Raw genomic sequence first — 19,245 nt, forward strand, 5'->3', positions numbered from 1 at the left:
TGCAATTTGAACAGGAATGTGGTGCGATTTCTGTCTGGATCCCATGCAGTTTCCTGAACTGCTCCTGTGTGAACCCAGGCTTGTCATAGTGACAGGGTCTCTTTAAATTTGAAGAAGGTCTGAGGAAGTTCTTAGGATGTCCCGTCGGCCATTTACCTTTCCTTTTGAAGGCTGTACTGTGAAAGCGAATCTCCCTCTTTAGTGAAATGACTTATTCCTGTACTTCTAGGGTCTACGTCATGGTGGGAGCAGATGTCCCGTTCTCTTCATGTCTTCGGGAGGTGGAGAACCCCCAGAACCAGCTGAGGTGCAGCCAAGAGATGGAGCCAGTCATCAGCTGTGATAAAAAGTTCCGAGCTCAGTTCCACATAGACTGGTGCAAGATTTCACTGGTGGGTCCACATTTATAGAATGTTCTTCTCCCATGGAAAATATAACTTGATACCTATTAGAGAGAATTACATAAACTGAGTTTTTACTGAAATGTATATTTTTTTAAGGCTCCATTCACACTTGTGCGACCTGTCATGCAACTTGGTTTTCCAGTGCTAAACCTTTTATCCAATTGCTAAATTGCTGCATTTGTAAATTCCAGAAGCCAATATAAAGAAATAGAGGAATAGTAGTGGTAAAAAAAGCACTTCTGGGTTTAACTAATCCTTTTTTTGTTTATTTCTCCCTAAAGGGGGCATTACAGGGGGTGTGTCCTATGCAGAGTTGTATAAAGTACTCGAAACCCATACTTGAGTAAAAGTACAAGTGCTCGACCAAAAAGTGACTTGAGTAGAAGTGGAAGTGCTCGATCAAAAAGTGACTTGAGTAGAAGTACTAAAGTATTCAACATTTTTTGTACTTAAATATTGCAAGTAGTTTTTTTTTAAATTTTGCTACTCAAGTACTGAAAGTAAAAGTACCAGTAGTTTTGAAAAAAAATTGCTACTCAAGTACTGAAAGTAAAAGTACAAGTACTGTGTTATGTAGTTATTAAAGAAAGAAGTCAAAAGTTTGAACATCATATTGTTTTTTATTATTTCAAATTCAGCTTTTATTTATACATACAGTAGCTTTTATTTTCGTATGCACTGATAATACTCATGTTTTGAGCTTCATGAAACCTGCCATCTACTGTTCTGGCAGTGGTAATTTTTATAATAGTAACGAGTAACTATGCAGCACAAAAAAAAAATATCGGAGTAGAAGTATTGAAATCATCGAAAAAATGTAGTGAAGTAAAAGTTGAAGTAGGAGAAAAAAATTCTACTCCATGAAAGTACAGATACCGCCTTTCAGTACTTAAGTACAGTAGTGAAGTAGTTCTACTTAGTTACTATACATCTCTGGTCCTATGTCTACATTATTTTGCTTATAAGTGTCTCTCATTTCCATCTCAAAAAGTTGGGAGGTGTGCAATGCCTGGGCCCTCACTTGTCAGGTTTCCCCCCACTGTCCAATATGCCTCCCTATTGGACCAGTATGAAACATTTAGACAAGCTGAGCCGCACCTGAGTACCATGAGCAGACCCTATCAATATGTATCAACCGCCCCAGATTCCAATTTTCTTTGATAGAGAGGAAGGTTTCCCATAGCTGAGGCCTGGACGGGTTCCGATGTGGCTTGGGGACATAGAGAAAGTCCCAGACAGCTTCATCACACCAAGCCTCCCTCTTGCTTTCAATTTCCTCCATTATTTCCTACGGAGCATATAGATAATTGTATCCATATTCCATGGCCACCATGCTCTGAATGAACCTTTAAAAATGAGAGAACCTTGGAAGTTTCTGTCTATCTCCTCTCCCAGGTGGGGCATACGGGGTCTCAACTTTAGAGATCAGCTTAGAATAGGAGTCATTCTGCGCTCTGGCCCGAACATAGGTGCGGGGTGGGGATAAGTCTGGGACCCCTGTGGCGTAGGCCTCACAGAACCCAAGATTCCTTGCACACCTCATGCGAATAACTGCTGCCTCTGTCTCTTCACTAAGTGAACTGGAAGTTGGAGGACTTCTTCTTCCCTCATTTCCCCAATCCCACTCAGTTTCCACATCTGATCCAAATTCACAGATTCCCTCTTCCAGGGATACGAATCGGCACTCAAATCAAATGTGAACCCACATCAATGAACCCTGTCTCCTCCTCACTGAATGAACTGGAGGACCTCAGCTTCTGGATCCAAATTCAGCACTTCACTTCCTCTTCCAAAAGGAATAGCCACTACAGGTGTTAGCAGTTCAGAAGTGGTCCCTGCCTCCCAGTTTACACATAATCTTCTGGGCTGACAATCACTCTGCTCCAGCCTCAGCAACATGTCACCGCAGTGCCCACACTGGCCCCACGCTTGCGGCTGCACTGATACATTCAGGCACCTGCCACATACCAGTCCAAGATGCTCCATGCCCCTTTACTGCACAATGCCAGACTTCCTTTGGGCATCAATCGGACTCCCATGTCCAACAGAGTCAGATTCTGTGTCTCAGTCCGCTCTCTGCCAACACGTCTGATAGCCTCCGTGCGCTGGCTCACCTTGGCATCCGCCAACTTGCTACTCCACAAATGTGTCTCCTTCTCAGCTACACCTGATGGCGGAAGTCACATCTCAACTCCCTTCCTCTGTTCAGATTGGAGAGCCGTGGATGGCGACTCCGCCCATGTCCCCAGACTAGCTGACTCTCTGACAGTGGCTCCTCCTGATAGGCAGATCTCTTTGGCGCACTCTCTCCTGCGCAGTACAGTAACCCCTTTGCTGCTGCCATAACACTGCTCAGCCTGCTCGAATGGTACTGCAATGCAGATTGTGTTCCCTGCCACAGACAGACATACATCTGCCTCTTCTGCCTTTACTTGAGCTGCTGTTACACTTTTTTGTTTACATGTCAACTGAACTCACCCACTGCTGCTGGAAACTGTTCTGCTGTTGCCGACTGCATGACTAACATTTTCTTCTACAGCACATGTACTGACACAACTCCTAATGCGCTGATCCCTGCATCCCAGGTTACTACTTTCTTGACCATAACTTGAAAGGACACTTGCACTGATCACTGTAAAGCAGACTTTCTTCCACAGTACAGCATATCCTTTCTTCACTGACACTCCAGAACTTTGCATAAGATGACATGGCATTTCTTGGGGATCTAGCTGGCCATTGCTGGTAGCAACCACTGCCGAAACCCAGAGGAAAATCCCGGACGAGCCCCCAAATGTAGCATTGTCTCTCGTAGGGTTTGCTGTGTGTTGACGTCTTAGGCCTCCCACTGATTACCTGCAGACAGTTGCTGGGGGTTTTTCACATATCCTTCCTTACTCCCATTTTCCCAGTCCAGGGTATTTGGGTTTTTTGTATTTATTGTGGAAGGAGAAGGGAATAGTGGCATACTCCAACTGAACTATTCAAAGTAGATAAGGACAATTCTGACTTGGCCTCACCAGGTTACTTGTGGAAGCAGACACTTTGCTTTTACCATACTGCCACTTGTATGGAAGAATTAAGTCATCTTGCTTTCTCTAGCAGCGGACTTGATGTACTTACCTTATCTTCAGGACACTCTCTAGCATCCCCTGGACTGACACCCATCCACTGACTCTTCTAGTTTAAGGGATGGTCCTCACAGGAAAGGCCCCATGATAGATCTGCCCCCTCCCTCCTGAACTCCACTCTCCAGCCGAAGACCCCTAGCACATGTGCCCCTGGCATTAATACAGTCATCCAGCATGCAACAAGGCACTTTCCTCTGCCAATAGCCAGGGCTGTAACAATGCCTGTACCCTCACTTGTCAGGTTTCCTCCCACTGTCCAATATGCCTTCCTATTGGACCAGTGTGAAACATTCATACAAGCTGAGCTGCACCTGAACACCATGAGCAAAAAAAAAAAAGCTAAAACCGGCTGAAAAAAAATAATACCAAGCTTATGGCTGGAGCTGTGACCTTGCTTTAACTACTTCACAGCACCCTGTAGCCGTATATATACGTGATCCCGTACTTCCAAATAGCAGGCGTGAATGCACACCACCAATAGTACCACGGACTCATTGTCCACCGGTATGCACCGATCATTTGTTACAAAGGCAGAACGGCGGTCTGTCTATGTAAACAAGGCAGATCACTGTTCTGTCCAGTACAGAAGGAATGGATCCTGTGTTCCTGCAAAGCAGAGACAAGGATCAATGCCTTCCCCTAGTAAAAAGCACCTCCCCTACAGTACACACAAGCACTGGTAAGGCACACAGTTAACCCTTTGATTGCCTCTGATGTTAACCCTTCCCAGCCAGTGTCATTAGTACAGTGACAGTGCATATTTTAGCACTGATCACTGTATTAGTGTCACTGGTTCCCGCAAAGTGTCAGTTAGTGTCCGAATGAACTATTGTAGTCCCACTATAAATCACTGATTGCCGCCGTTACTAGTAAAAAAAAAGAAAGAAATAAAAAATTCCATAAATATATCCCATAGTTTGTAGATGTTCTAACTTTTGCGCAAACCAATCAATATACGCTTATTGGGTTTTTTTTTTTTTTTTTTTTACCAAAAATATGTAGCAGAATACATATTGGCCTAAATTGATGAAGACGTTTTATTTTTCACATTTTCTTATTGGATGTTTTATAGCAGAAAGTTTTATTTGTTTTTATTTTAAATTGTCAGTCTTTTTTTTATTTATAGCGCAAAACATAAAAAACGCAGCATTTTTCAAATACCACCAAAACAAATCTCTATTTGTGGGGTGAAAAAAAGACATAAATTTGATTTATGTACAGTATCGCACAACCGCGCAATTGACAGTTAAAGTGCGATACTGTGCATAAGTGCCGTATCACAAAAAATGGCCTAGTCATGAAGGGGGGTAAATCTTTCAGAGGTCAAGTTATCTACTTGAAGTCCCCGCCATTTATTTATGTTCTGCGGATGTCAAGTGGGCAAAGCTGAATTTTTATTTAAATCTTTTTCTCCTCACAAAGGATATAAGTCCTTTTTGTGTGTGCCAAAAGCCTTTTCAAATCCAGATCTTACCTTGTAGTGGTGACATCACCATTGTGCTGTACACAGCCTGTGCTGAGAGCAGCGCTGTTAAAGGAACCCAGCAGGCCCCACCCATTGCAGGCTGCCTGCAGAGAACTACAGGAGGGGGGTGGAGAAAGGACCAGTGATTATTTTTACATTTTTCCCTATCTCCTTGACTAAAAAGAATGTTATTTACAGAGCTCACTAGCTCAAGCTGAAACAGGCATACACTGAGGAAAGGGTCAAAACCCTGATTCCTCCCCCTCCCTCTGTACACCTCTATTTAAGGGCTCCATAATGTAGTCGATTTTACCATGTAGGTAAGTGTGAACAAACCTTTAAAGTGATTGTAAACCTAAATTAAAACCTTTTTAAACAAAATAACAAACATGTTATACTTACCTGCTCTGTGCAGTGGTATTGCACAGAGAAGTCCCAACCCTCCTCTTCTGTGGTCCCCTGCTGTCACTCTTGCTACTCCCCCCTGCCGAGTGTCCCCATAGCAAGTTGGCTCGATCCCGAGCCGGGCTGTGTGCATCCATTTACACACACAGAGTGGCTCAGCCCCACCCTCTACTCTCTCTTTACAGGAGCCAATGGCTCCTCCTGCGGCTTCCATGTCCACTGATGAGAGAGAAATAGCAGACAGGGCCACTGCTATTGAGCACAGCAATGGATTGAGATCAGGCTCAGGTAAATATAAGGGTGGGGGGGGGGGGGCTGGACAATAAGTGTTTTATTACCTTACTGCAAAGAATGTTCACACCTGAGCGGTTTTCAGCTCATAAAACGCTCATCTCTGAAGTTCCAAAACGCCCAACAAGCAAAATCCCATTCATTTCAATGGCCCCTGTTCACATATGAGCGTTTTGTCACCTGAATCAAAGCGCCTGAAGCTCAAAAAAGTACACAAGCTTCTTTTTTGACAGATTACAAGCGTTTTTGGTCAGATGTAAATGCCTGCCTCCAAACACGCCCCAAAAAGCCTGAAAACAATACACGCAGGTGTGAATGGAGCCTTACAAGTTTATAGTTTTAATTAGACACAGGGTGCCTAAAAGCAGTTGGCATCTGCAGGGCTCTTACTTTAGAAAACCCATAGTGCTCTGTGAATCCTTTGTTATGTATTACATTATTATTATTATATTTTTTTACAGGGTTTATATAGCACCAGCAGTTTACGCAGCGCTTTCCATTAATAAGAGGGACAGCACAATTTACAATACAGTTCAATACAGAAGGAATAGGAGGGCTGTGCTCATGGAGCTTACAATCTAAAAGTTTTTATTTGTGAATAAATGTGTATATTATAATAACAGAAAAAAATAGATTTAAAACTTTGCTTTTAAAACAATTATATCTTTCCTTTAATCCAGGGGTCTCCAAACCTTCTTAACAGAGGCCCAGTTTACTATCACTTTCGGGAGGACCGAAATGTGGCCAGTGAGAGTAGAAAATTCCCCACAGTCAATGGGGGGGAACAATGCTCCATCATTGGTGCTCGGGGAAGGATTAGTGACCCATCATTGTGTCAGGGGAAGGAATAGTGACCCATCATTGTGTCAGGGGAAGGAATAGTGACCCATCATTGTGTCAGGGGAAGGAATAGTAACCCATCATTGTGTCAGGGGGAGGATTAGTGACCCATCATTGGTGTCAGGGGGAGGAATGGTGACCCATCATTGGTGTCAGGGGGAGGAATAGTGACCCATCATTGGTGTCAGGGGGAGGAATAGTGACCCATCATTGTGTCAGGGGGAGGAATGGTGACCCATCATTGGTGTCAGGGGAAGGAATAGTGATCCATCATTGTGTCAGAGAAAGGAATAGTGACCCATCATTGTGTCAGGGGAAGGATTGGTGACCCATCATTGGTGTCAGGGGGAGGAATAGCGACCCATCATTGGTGTCAGGGGGAGGAATAGTGACCCATCATTGTGTCAGGGGGAGGAATGGTGACCCATCATTGGTGTCAGGGGAAGGAATAGTGATCCATCATTGTGTCAGAGAAAGGAATAGTGACCCATCATTGTGTCAGGGGAAGGATTGGTGACCCATCATTGGTGTCAGGGGGAGGAATAGCGACCCATCATTGGTGTCAGGGGGAGGAATGGTGACCCATCATTGGTGTCAGAGGGAGGAATGGTGACCCATCATTGGTGTCAGGGGGAGGAATAGTGGTCCATCATTGTGTCAGGGGGAGGAATAGTGACCCATCATTGGTGTCAGGGGGAGGAATGGTGACCCATCATTGGTGTCAGGAGGAGGAATAGTGCCCCATCATTGGTGTCAGGAGGAGGAATAGTGCCCCATCATTGGTGTCAGGGGGAGGAATGGTGACCCATCATTGGTGTCAGGGGGAGGAATAGCGACCCATCATTGGTGTCAGGGGGAGGAATAGTGCCCCATCATTGGTGTCAGGGGGAGGAATGGTGACCCATCATTGGTTTCAGGAGAAGGAATGGTGACCCATCATTGGTGTCAGAGGAAGGAATAGTGACCCATCATTGTGTCAGGGGAAGGAATAGTGACCCATCATTGTGTCAGGGGAAGGATTGGTGACCCATCATTGGTGTCAGGGGGAGGAATGGTGACCCATCATTGGTGTCAGGGGGAGGAATGGTGACCCATCATTGGTTTCAGGAGAAGGAATGGTGACCCATCATTGGTGTCAGGAGAAGGAATGGTGACTCATCATTGGTGTCAGGAGAAGGAATGGTGACCCATCATTGGTGTCAGGAGAAGGAATGGTGACCCATCATTTGTGTCAGAGGGAGGAATGGTGACCCATCATTGGTGTCAGGGGGAGGAATAGTGACCCATCAATGGTGTCAGGGGGGAGAAATAGTGACCCATTATTGGTTTCAGGAGAGGGAATAGTGACCCATAATTGGTTTCAGGAGAAGGAATAGTGCCCCATCATTTTGTCAGGGGAAGGAATAGTGACCCATTATTGGTGTCAGGGGAAGGAATAGTGACCCATCATTAGTATCAGTAGAAGAAATAGTGACCCATCATTGATTTCAGGAGAAGGAATAGTGACCCATCATTAGTATCAGGAGAATGAATAGTACAGTTTCCAGTGTGGCGAACACTCTCATATCAGTGGGAATAATGTTGCCCCAAGGGCCGAATAAAGGTAAACAAAGGGCCCCATCTGGCCCCCTGGCTGCAGTTTGGAGACCACTGCTTTAATCTATAGAATTCTGTACTTCACCTGTGGGAAATGCACTTGGATTATTATTTTATGCATTACAGGCAGACTTGTATAAAGTACTCGAAATTTCTACTTGAGTAAAAGTACAAGTGCTCGATCAAAAAATTACTTGAGTAGAAGTGGAAGTGCTCGCAGAAAAAGTTACTTAAGTAGAAGTACTAAAGTATTCAACATTTTTTTTACTTAAGTATTGCAAGTAGTTTTTTCAAAAAATTTGCTACTTAAGTACTAAAAGTAAAAAGTACCAGTAGTTTTGAAAAAAAAATTCTACTCAAGTACTGAAAGTAGAAGTACAAGTACTGTGTTATGCAGATATTAAAGAAATAAGTCAAAAATATGAACATCATATTGTTTTTATTATTTCAAATGATTTATTCAAATGATTAACCTGTGTTTGTTAGTAGTTTCTTGATGCACTTTAAGCGCTGTAGCACCATTTATTTGTTTGTTTCATATTTTCTTTTTATTGGAAAGTTTTGGTATAGCAGCTTTTATTATACACAGCCTTTATTTTCGTATGCGCTGATTTACAAATGACATTATACACATTTTTTTGAGCTTTATGCAACCTGCCATCTACTGTTCTGGCAGTGGTAATTTTTTTAAAAGTAACGAGTAACTATGCAGCACAAAAAAAAAATACTTGAGTAGAAGTATCGAAATCATCGAAAAAATGTAGTGAAGTAAAAGTAGGAGAAAAAAATTCTACTCTAGGAAAGTACAGATACCGCATTTCGGTACTTAAGTACAGTACTTAAGTAGTTCTACTTCGTTACTATACATCTCTGATTACAGGTGGACAAAACAAAACAAGTGGTGATCACACAGGAAGTTATGCGTGGAGAAGGGATCCTGCCGGACGTCGGGGAATATAAACCGCCATCAGAGTCCCTGAAGGCCCGAGATTTCTATGCAGACTTCCTCATCACCCTGGCTGTGCCTTCTGCTGTGGCTCTGGTGCTGTTTGCCATACTCGGGTACATCATGTGCTGCCGGAGAGAAGGAATGTGAGTCACCTCTGTTTTTAATCATGAACATGTTGGCTTCCATTCAAAGTCAAACAACTTTATTGAGGCTGCAGAAGTTTAGAGCTTTGAATAGAAACTTGGTGGGACCCGATGCAAACCTTGGTTGTATTTTTGGCCCCTGAAAATGAAATGTTTTACCAATACATGGTTTGCTTCAGGACTTCTGATTGCAAATCGTGTTTCCAGTAGTCAATGTTTCCTGTGCCTTCTTTTCCTTAAATATTTAGAATAAGGAGCCTATTTACAGAAAAATCTGCATAGCCATTCGTTTAGTGAATCTGCGTGTACATTCATTCTGTGTGAATTGGGGAAAAAAACAAATGTTCTTTAGGCTATTTTCTCTTTTGAATGAATGTTCTTTTATTATGTGCAATAGTAGAATACCGCATTGTGGCCACTTGATTGCAGCTGGGGAGCATAGGAAATATATATGTTTTTGTAACAAGAGATACAATGTAACAATCTTAGAGAACACTAGAGGGAATTAGCAAATAAATGTAACCAATGGTTGCCATGATGCAGTATTTTCCTGAAATGCATCAATTAGGAAAATACTGCATTGTGATCACTAGATGGTACTCTGGAGCAAAGTAAATACATACCGTATTGTAATCAGAGATACATTGTAACATTTCAAACATTACAAAAATTTTATTAGCAAATAAATGTAACCAATGGTGGCCATAATGCAGTATTTTCCTGAAATGCCTTTAATTAGGAAATGACTTCATTATGGTCACTGGATGGTGCAGTGGAGCAAAGGAAATACATACCTTATTTTAAAAAGAGATACTTTGGGGTTGATTTACTAAAGGCAAATAGACTGTGCACTTTGCAAAGTACAGTTGCACTCTGCAAGAGCAGTTGCTCCAGTCCTAGTAAATGAGAAAAAGCTCATCTTTCTCATTTCCATCATCCAATCATGTGCAAGCAAAAAAGCATTTTTTTTTTTTCCTTGCACATGATTGGGTATTATTTTCAAAGAGAAGCTTTACCTCATTTACTAAGCTCTGGAGCAACTGCACTTTGCAAAATGCACAGTCTATTTGTCTTTAGTAAATCATCCCCAATGCAACATTTCCAGAGAATCCTACAGAAATGATCACTAGATGGCGCTGTGGAGTATAGGAAATAAATACCTTATTGTAATAAGAGATACATTGTAATATTTCCAGAGAATGCTACAGAAATTAGCAAATAAATGTAACCAATGGTGGCCATAATGTAGAATTTTCCTGAAATGCCTCAAATAGGAAATGACTGCATTATGGTCACTGGATGGCGCAGTGGAGCGTAGGAAATACATACCTTTTTGTAACAAGAGATACTTTGGGGTTGATTTACTTTAGGCAAATAGACTGTGCACTCTGCAAGAGCAATTGCTCCAGAGCTTAGTAAACGAGAAAAAGTTCATCTTTCTCATTTCCATCATCCAATCATGTGCAAGAAAAAAAGCAATTTTTTTTTTTTTTATTTTCCTTGCACATGATTAGATATAATTTGCAAAGTAAAGCTTTACCTCATTTACTAAGCTCTGGTGCAACTGCACTTTGCAAAGTGCACAGTCTATTTGTCTTTAGTAAATCAACCCCAATGCAACATTTCCAGAGAATGCTACAGAAATTAGCAAAAAAAATGTAACCAATGGTGGCCATAATGCAGTATTTTTCTGAAAAGTCTGAATTAGGAAACTACTGCATTAGGGTCACTAGATGGCACTGTGGAGCATAGGATTTACATATGTTTTTGTAACAAGAGATTCAATGTAACATTTCTAGAGAATGCTACAGAAATGAGCAAATAAATGTAATAGCATATATACGTTTTTGTAACAAGAGATACAATGTTACATTTTTCAGAGAATTCTACAGAAAAAAAGCAAATAATTATAACCAATGGTGGCCATAATGCAATGCCTCAATTAGGAAAATACTGCATTATGGTCACTAGATGGCAATGTGGAGCATAGGAATTACATACATTTTTGTAACAAGAGATTCAATGCAACATTTCTAGAGAATGCTACAGAAATGAGCAAATACATGTAAATGTTTATCACGCTGCAATAAAATGCAGCATGTCTGCGTTTAACGCAGCTCCGGGCTGCATTGCAGTGTGAATGAGACACACGGGAAACAATCATTTTCTATGTGTCCTTGCGGTCACAGGCATTTGACAAAACAGTAAAACGCCTGGCACCACACGGAGTGGGAATTGGCCCTTACACAATCTCACTGGGTTTTAACATTCGATTTTGGAATGAATGAATGGAACCCATGGTGCACAACTCGGCCCCCCCCTCCCACTCTCCATCTTCCTGTCCCCCTCCTGACCTCCATTCCAGGCTGAAGCTCCACTCCAGGTACTCTCTACTCAACAGCTGAATCTGGGTTAATGACCTGGCCAGTAGGGGGTGGTTGGGGGGAGCTGTGACAGCTCGGTTGGGGTGGGGAGTCTCCAGTGGGGCATGAAACCGGCCTCTGCTCAGACACAGTTTACACCATCCATGCTGGGGGGGGGGGGGGGGGCTGCACTCTGTCCTTGTCTTCAACCCGCACTCAGTAGGTCAGCAGCAGGGACTTTTTACTTTTCTTTACCAAGAATCCTTTAGGCATAGTCTGTGGCAGAAGTGGTGCAGCCTTTTTACGGGGTATAAGAGTGGCCCAGGGGGCAATTGCCCCCCAGCCCCCTGACCCAGTCCTCCCCTGCACTGCAACCACCTACATGCAGCTGCATGGCAGTCCTGTCTTCTTGAAAGGTGGAATCACTGCCAACAGACTGTTTAATTTTTTCTGCACCGCTCTGCATCTGCCACATTGCTGCTGGCCATGTTAAAGTGGTATTCAAGCCAAATCCAAAAATGTAATGTAGTGCAGCTTACCAATCATTCAATTCAATTTCTTTCAAATTGGCTTTTTCCCTGGGGATCTGGCCAGTAACACACCTCCTGTATTAGAGCGCCCACCCCCACACACACACACACTCTGGATGAAGGAGCACAGGAGGTACAGCAGACAGCAGCATTGTCAGTCTGGGGGGAGTGTTAAATGTATTAGCAGATTTATAAACATTAACAAATTGAAGCCAAACTCCAGCTCACACTTAAGAATCAGTTACAGCAAATATATATATATATATATATATATATATATATATATATATATATACACTCTATATATATATATATATAGAGAGAGAGAGAGAGAGAGAGTGTTTTTACATTAATAAATAAAAGCTGATAATTTCAAGCACCCCTGCCAGTGTTAAATGGTTTGTCTCATTCATGCAAACTGATACATTCTGCTGGAGAGCTTGTGCTTTTGAAAAAAACAACAGACCTGCTGGCTGGATCACCAGATGAAAATAGAAGAAAGAAAGAGCCTTAAAAAAGACAACTAATGCAGCCATCACATCTAAGAATTGGTAAGCTGCAATATAATAAATGTTTGCGTTTGGTTTTAATATTGCTTTAAATTTATGGCTCATGGTCAGGGAGGTGGAACTGAGCTGCCTGGTTTTAGCACCCCTCACCCTCCTGTGTAAATAAGGCCTTATACTGTCACTAGAGCGGGGCATTACCACCCTGCAGGATGCCTCCTCTGTACAGTATTTGGATTGGACCTGGAAGTGAGTATTTGCTGTGTTATATATGCCATTAGAAGGTTGGGGGTATTTTGAAGGCTTCTCTCCATTGGTTCCTTTCTGTTTATATATCCAGCTATCTAGCCTTCTGCGTATCCATTCTATACACAGTGATTGATGCGGAGCTCCAGTCCCCAAATCAAATTATATTTTTATCCCGTCAGCGTCGACAGAACGCAAATATGCAGCCTCGGCTTTAAGGGATTGTACAGGGGTGATGCCAAGGGGCTCACTGGCAACTTTCAGCCCAGGGGTCAAGTACAAACTAGAGGCACATAGTGCCTCTTTCCACTCTCCCTCTTCCTGGCCTCCTCCTGACCCCCATTCCAGGCTGAAACTCCACTCCAGTCTACTCACTGGCCAAATCCAGGTTCCTGAGCTGGCCACCAGGGTGGAGTTGGGACAGCTCGGTCGGAGCTGGCCAGGGGAGGAGAGTCTCTAGTGGGGCATGGAACCGTCCTCAGCTCAGACACAGAGTGTCTTCATCACGCACTCAGTAGGACAGCAACAGGGACTTTTTACTTTTCTTCACCAGGAATCCTTTAGGCATGTCTGTTGCAGAAGCAGTGCAACCTTTTTATGGGGCATCAGAGCGGCCCGGGGGGCAATTGCCCCCGTGGCCCAGTCCTCCCCTGGTGATGCCTGCAGCTACAGGCATCATCCAAGTACCGTTGTTTAGAGCCGACGGTCGGCTTTCTTGTAATGACAACCGAAGCGGCTGAGCAGCCGATTGGCTGTCATTACAAGGAGCAGGAGGGGACACCCCCCTCGCCTCCCACCGCCTTCCGCAGTTCGCCCAGGTCTCCCGTCCCATCGGGAGATTCGAGCCACCAGCCAGGATGTCTGCGAGCTGGTTGGAGTCCCGAATAAAGCCAAATTCAGCTCTGATCCGGTCTCCGATGAAAAAACCTTGAAGCAATGTCATGACATCAATTCCTTCTCCTCTCCTGGACCACAGGGCTCACCACAGCTCCAACCGGCTCCTGGTGGAGGGAAAAGCAGCAGTCAGAGAGCTCCGCATGTCCTTCATCCTCAGACCATTCCTGTGCCTCGTCGCTTCTGCCCCAGTAAAGGTTCCGCTCTACAGTGCCGAGCTCTGGCTCAGGTTCAACTTTCCTCTGCTCCCTGCTTAATACCGACCCAGGGAAATGAACAGCTGCCTACCAACTCAGTGCAGAGAGTCTCTTCCTGCCTGGGGTTAAGGCCGCTCAGCTCCAGCCAAAGAGGATCATCATGCATGCAGCACTCTATTTGGCTCCCTTCCCGCCTCTTGGGGCCCCTCTAACAGTGGTAAAAATCCAGGACCTGGTAGTTCCGCCACTGCCCAAGACACCTGGCATCTTCCTCTGTCCCTTCTTCCTCCCCCACCACCACCCCTCCCCTCAGCTCACAATAATCATTCATGATGGAGAGAGAGTGCCAACTCGTGGCTGCGCCCCTAAGTGGCAATGCGTCCTAGGCGGCTGCCTAGTTTGCCTAGTGGAAGCCCCAGCCCTGGCTATTGGTCCTTTATATGCCTTCACTGCCCAGTAGGAAGCCTTGGCATGTGAGAGGGGTGTCTCCAAGCTTTGATTGTAGAAAATAATTGTTTTGATATACACCAGCCTTTCTTAACCTTGTTAACACAGAGGAACCCTTGAAATAACTTTTCGGGCTCAGGGGAACCCTTACTACTAAATCTTTTCCTACAGCTCACAGTGCATTAGTGTAAAGGTCATTAGGAAGAATGCTCCTTATATTTGTAGTCATTGGGAAGAATTCCCCCTTTACAAATAGCTAAACAGATCAATGGTGTCAGTGGTTACTCATTTAAGAGGCAGAAGTTGCTCATTGCTCAAGGAACCCCTAGCAAACTCTAGAGCACATGTGTCAAACACAAGGCCCATGGGCCAAATGTTGCTCTCCAGGCCATTTCATGTGGCCCTCGAACCTCTCTTGCAGCACCACCTCATCCCTGCCTCCCCTGGTCTCAGCATTCAGCAAACTCCAGCCCTCCTCTGGTCCTCCTCCAGACCCTGCACTTTCTGCTTCCCAGCTCTATCCCTAGCTTCTTACAGACAGCAGCACAATGTAAAGGGGGTGCACTGGGATGTAAGGGAAGGTGGGGGACTTTTGACTTCTGATAGTGGGGGGCTCTTGACATCTGATGTAAGGGGGGTGCGCTGGACATCTAGTCTTACAGATACAACTGGCCATTTGAGGGCAACCATAATGCTGATGCGGCCCCCGATTAAATTTAATTTGACACTCCTGCTCTAGAGGAACCCTAGGGCTCCATTGAACCTTGGTTGAGAAAGGCTGATATACACTATATGGTCAAAAGTATGTGAACTAGAGATGTGCACGGCAGAAAAATGTGTTTTGTTTCAATTTTGTTTGTTAAGTTAATCTTTTTATTTTGCCATAGTCATTATGTTAGACTGATTAGTTTTTGGAATTCGTTTTGTATATTCAGATTTGTTTTGTATATTTGTTATTTTCAAATCGATTCGAATTTTCGGAAGATGGCTATATTCATTCTATTTTATTCAGTTCTATTTCTTTCTATTCTATTCTTTTATTTCTGTGCACCTGCATGTAATAATTTGGAGGGTTGTCCACATTAGATATGTGTGATTCATTTCGATACGAATCGAAATTCGGACGACATGTTTGTTATTCGGAAAATTGGATGTATCAGAATTTCTGAATCACAATCGTTATGAATTTTAACAAATGCAAAATAAATTATAACTAAACAAATTTTCTATTCGATTTAATTCTATTTTTTTTCTATTATATTATTTATTTTCTATTCTGTTTTATTCTATTTTGTTCTACTTTATTTTCCATTTTATTATTTTCTATTCTATTCTGTTTACTTTTATTTCATTTTATTTTATTCTATTCTATACTATTTCTTAAAGCAGCCTTAACAGGAATCATCATCCTTTTTCACTTTTATACCTTACTGTATTTATTATAATATGTTTTCATTTTGAATTTGAATTCAATTTCAAATTAATTTGGGAATTTGGATAATTAATTTAGTTGTAATTTATTTCAGATTCGTTGAAATTACTATTATAAATCAGAATTTTGTCCAAAATTTTGTCCGAATTTCGATTCCTAACTAAACGAATCACACATGTCCAATGTGGACAACCCTCCAAATGAGTGCATGCTGGTGCACAGAGCCAGCTCCATAGAGGTATTGTTTCATGAGTTAGGTGTGGAGAGACTTGAGTGGCTTACACAGAGCCCTGGCCTCAGTTGTGTTGGAAACCTTTGAGATGAATTAGAGGATGGATTTCAAGCCTGGTCTTCTCCAACATGAGTACCTGACCTTACAAATGTTCTTGTGGCTTAATATACATAAATTCCCACAAACACACTCCAAAATCGTGTGGACAATTTTCTTAAAAGAGTGAAGATTATTATAGCTTTAAATGGGGACCCACTTCATGTTAATGCCAATGGTCTTGGAATGGGATGTCCAACAAGTTCACATTAATGGTTATCAGGCTTCCACATACTCTTGGTGATATAATCTGGGTTAAGGAAAAGGAATTGGCAGCACTCCAGGTTGAGTCAAAATCCAGATTTATTGACTGGACATCCAAATATGACAATCGTGACAAGGTAGACGCGTTTCACACACTGACTGTGTGCTTAATCATTACTGATGATTAAGCACACAGTCAGTGTGTGAAACGCGTCTACCTTGTCACGATTGTCATATTTGGATGTCCAGTCAATAAATCTGGATTTTGACTCAACCTGGAGTGCTGCCAATTCCTTTTCCTTTTTCAAGTTTTCACGGAGGCGAGCCGGGCCATGCACTGGTGTGAGTCATCAGGCAATTACACCACCTTGAGCAGTGAGTTCTTATCTCTTCAATTATAATCTGGGTTAATGGCGAGTATGGTGGGACAAAGCTGGAAGCAGGAGACCAGTGTGGGCTTTCCAAAGGAACCAGTTTATTTTCTCCCACCTTATTCCTGGTTCCCTCATCAGTGGCCACCAGCAGAGTCAGGAGCCCCCACAGGAATGAGATCATCACTTTACGATGACTAGATCAGGAACTATCATTTACCGTCTAGGACTACTCATAACTTAATTTAGAAAAATCTTATCAGAACAAAAATATGAGATTTTCTATTGTTTTTTATGCAGTACTGCACTGGTATGTTTTCAGAGATCCAATGTATTGTATTATGCAAATATCTCATTTTTATGCCAATAATTAATGTTCTCACCTTCCTGATATGACGCACTGTAAATATTTACATTAAATTATTTTTTTTTTTAAATCCGTCTTTTTAGAAGGCAAAATATGTTTAATTAGAACTTTATGTGTAGATGAAATGGGGAAAAAAGCAGCAAGTAACATAACAAAAGCCATCCGTACATTCTGGATTCCATTCTTTCATGAAGTTTATTTCAGCCAGACATTAATCTCCATGTATGTGTTTGTTTTTGACATGTGTACTGTCTTTGCATCTCCATTTTTCAGTCATTCCTAAAAATCTGCATTGTGACTCATTATCATTTGCTCTATGATGATTCAGAGCTGATGTCCCTGCTATTCTTAAAGGAACAATTCACCCAAAATTGATATTCCAGTTATGGAGAATGTCCAGTTGAATGACTCGCTTGTTGCTTCCTATATCTCAAAATGACTCCAGAAATGAGATCCACCAAACGCACTTCCCGTCTTTACTCTACGATTACTGGTTGAACAAAACCCTGTGGATCTACGATTGTTAGTGGAGGGAACTGGGCTGCAGAGGTCTCACAGTTGGTGTCCCTAAGAGGTATAGGAAGCAGTATATAGTTAAGCTTCCCATCTACACTGAACGATCATTTTTTTGGTGGACTGATCCTTTTGTATTATCTCAGTTGTGAGGGTTACATTCTAAGGTCAAGTGAGCAATATGTCTGCCAGTATTTAGAAGAGTCTTGGTTAATTCCAGAAATTCGTTTTCCATGGCATCTTGGCTTTTCCAGGAAGTCCTGGAATGGCCTGTTTTGGAGGTAGCTAAAATGAGGAGCTACGAAGCTTTAGTGTAAACCCTAAACAAAATAAGTTTCATTGAAACTGGTTTACATAGATGCTGAAGTTTCCTTAAAAAAAAATGTTTCTTTCGATGGTCTTTGTCTAAGGTGTCCAGTTCAGTTTAGTTTAAGGAGTAGAAGCATGGCCTTCTAGACACCTGGTAACTAGTCAAACCTAGCCTCTGTCAAACCAAATGTAGAGGTTTCCTCTGTGTCTTCCGATAGCTTCCATTATAGTTTGGCTGTCTACCCTGTTTAAAGCTGGATACACACTATCCAACTTTTGTGGTTAGATTTCCTTCAGATTTACCTTTTCTATGTAGTGCAAGGGCCTGCCAGATTGCATACAAATTGAAAGTGTTTAGGTTTGACTTCATATTATATGGTTTTTAGTAAGTCTAAAGGAAAAAGTCTTCAGAAAATCTTATAGTGTGTATGGCCCATAAGTAAAGCTTCATTGATTGCGTGCTTTATATTTTTAAGAAACAGACAAAAAGGTCCAAGAAAGGCAAACAATTATATATTTTCCTATATTTTCTAACCCCCATTAAAACAAAAGGAGAGGTGTAATTACTTTATCTCAAATTTCAGATGATGTTGAATTCCAACTGAATTTAATGCATTCAGATAGCCAAATCCAACTGTTGCTGTCATTTTTTTTTGCTGGTTACAATTTCCAAAAGGCATCTGGACAAAAGAAATGAAAATTTGCTGCAAAGGCTGTTTCTGCTGTAAATCTGCATCTGCTTTTGCTTAAGCAACCTTAGATTGACCTCCAGTCACGCCCTTGTATGTTAGGACTTCCTGTAGAATTTTTAAAGTAAATGGCTCAGGCTGTATTTTTGGACCCATCATCTTGTAAAGCAGAGCTTGATTTGGATACCATCGACTTTGGTGGGACTTTTAGTTTGGAAATCCGAATTTTGGAGGTTTTCAATTTTTAAAACATTTGGCTAAGCCACAACCGGTAGAACTTTTACAAACTTTTCTCATGTCTGAAATCTAGCTGAAACTTTGACATGTGAGGCCCAAAGGAAAGGAAAGGAAGAAACGCTGCCGCATGCCAACCCAAACTAAAAGACGAATCAACAAGACAGCTTCAGCCTGACTCCACCCAGGCCACACCCACTGGTAGAGTCAGGCTGAAGCTGTCTTGTTGATTCACCTTTCTGACCGGGTTGGTGTGCGATGGTTTTTATTCCTTTCCAGTAAATGCAGAGGAACTGACTTCTTAGCAGCCTGCACTCTTGAGTAGGAGTCATCAGAGTTGAAGGATATTTGTCTGGAGCAGCTTCCCAAGTTTCATAGGGTTACATATGAAGCC

The 19,245-nt window shown here is 42.4% G+C and overlaps 1 protein-coding gene across 3 annotated transcripts in view; it reads left to right on the forward strand.

The window, feature by feature from the left end:
* Positions 1–19,245, forward strand: part of SGCE (sarcoglycan epsilon) — a 116,974-nt gene that overhangs the window by 80,601 nt on the left and 17,128 nt on the right. For all 3 annotated transcript variants that reach the window (XM_082259087.1, XM_082259089.1, XM_082259088.1), the window contains exons 6-7: positions 230–392; positions 9,010–9,221. In XM_082259087.1, coding sequence (XP_082115213.1) covers positions 230–392; positions 9,010–9,221 — 375 coding nt within the window. The remainder of the gene's footprint in view (positions 1–229; positions 393–9,009; positions 9,222–19,245) is intronic.

The sequence above is a fragment of the Pelophylax lessonae genome (assembly GCF_965119305.1).
Source record: "Pelophylax lessonae genome assembly, chromosome: 5".
In the NCBI taxonomy this organism is placed as follows: Eukaryota; Metazoa; Chordata; class Amphibia; order Anura; family Ranidae; genus Pelophylax; species Pelophylax lessonae.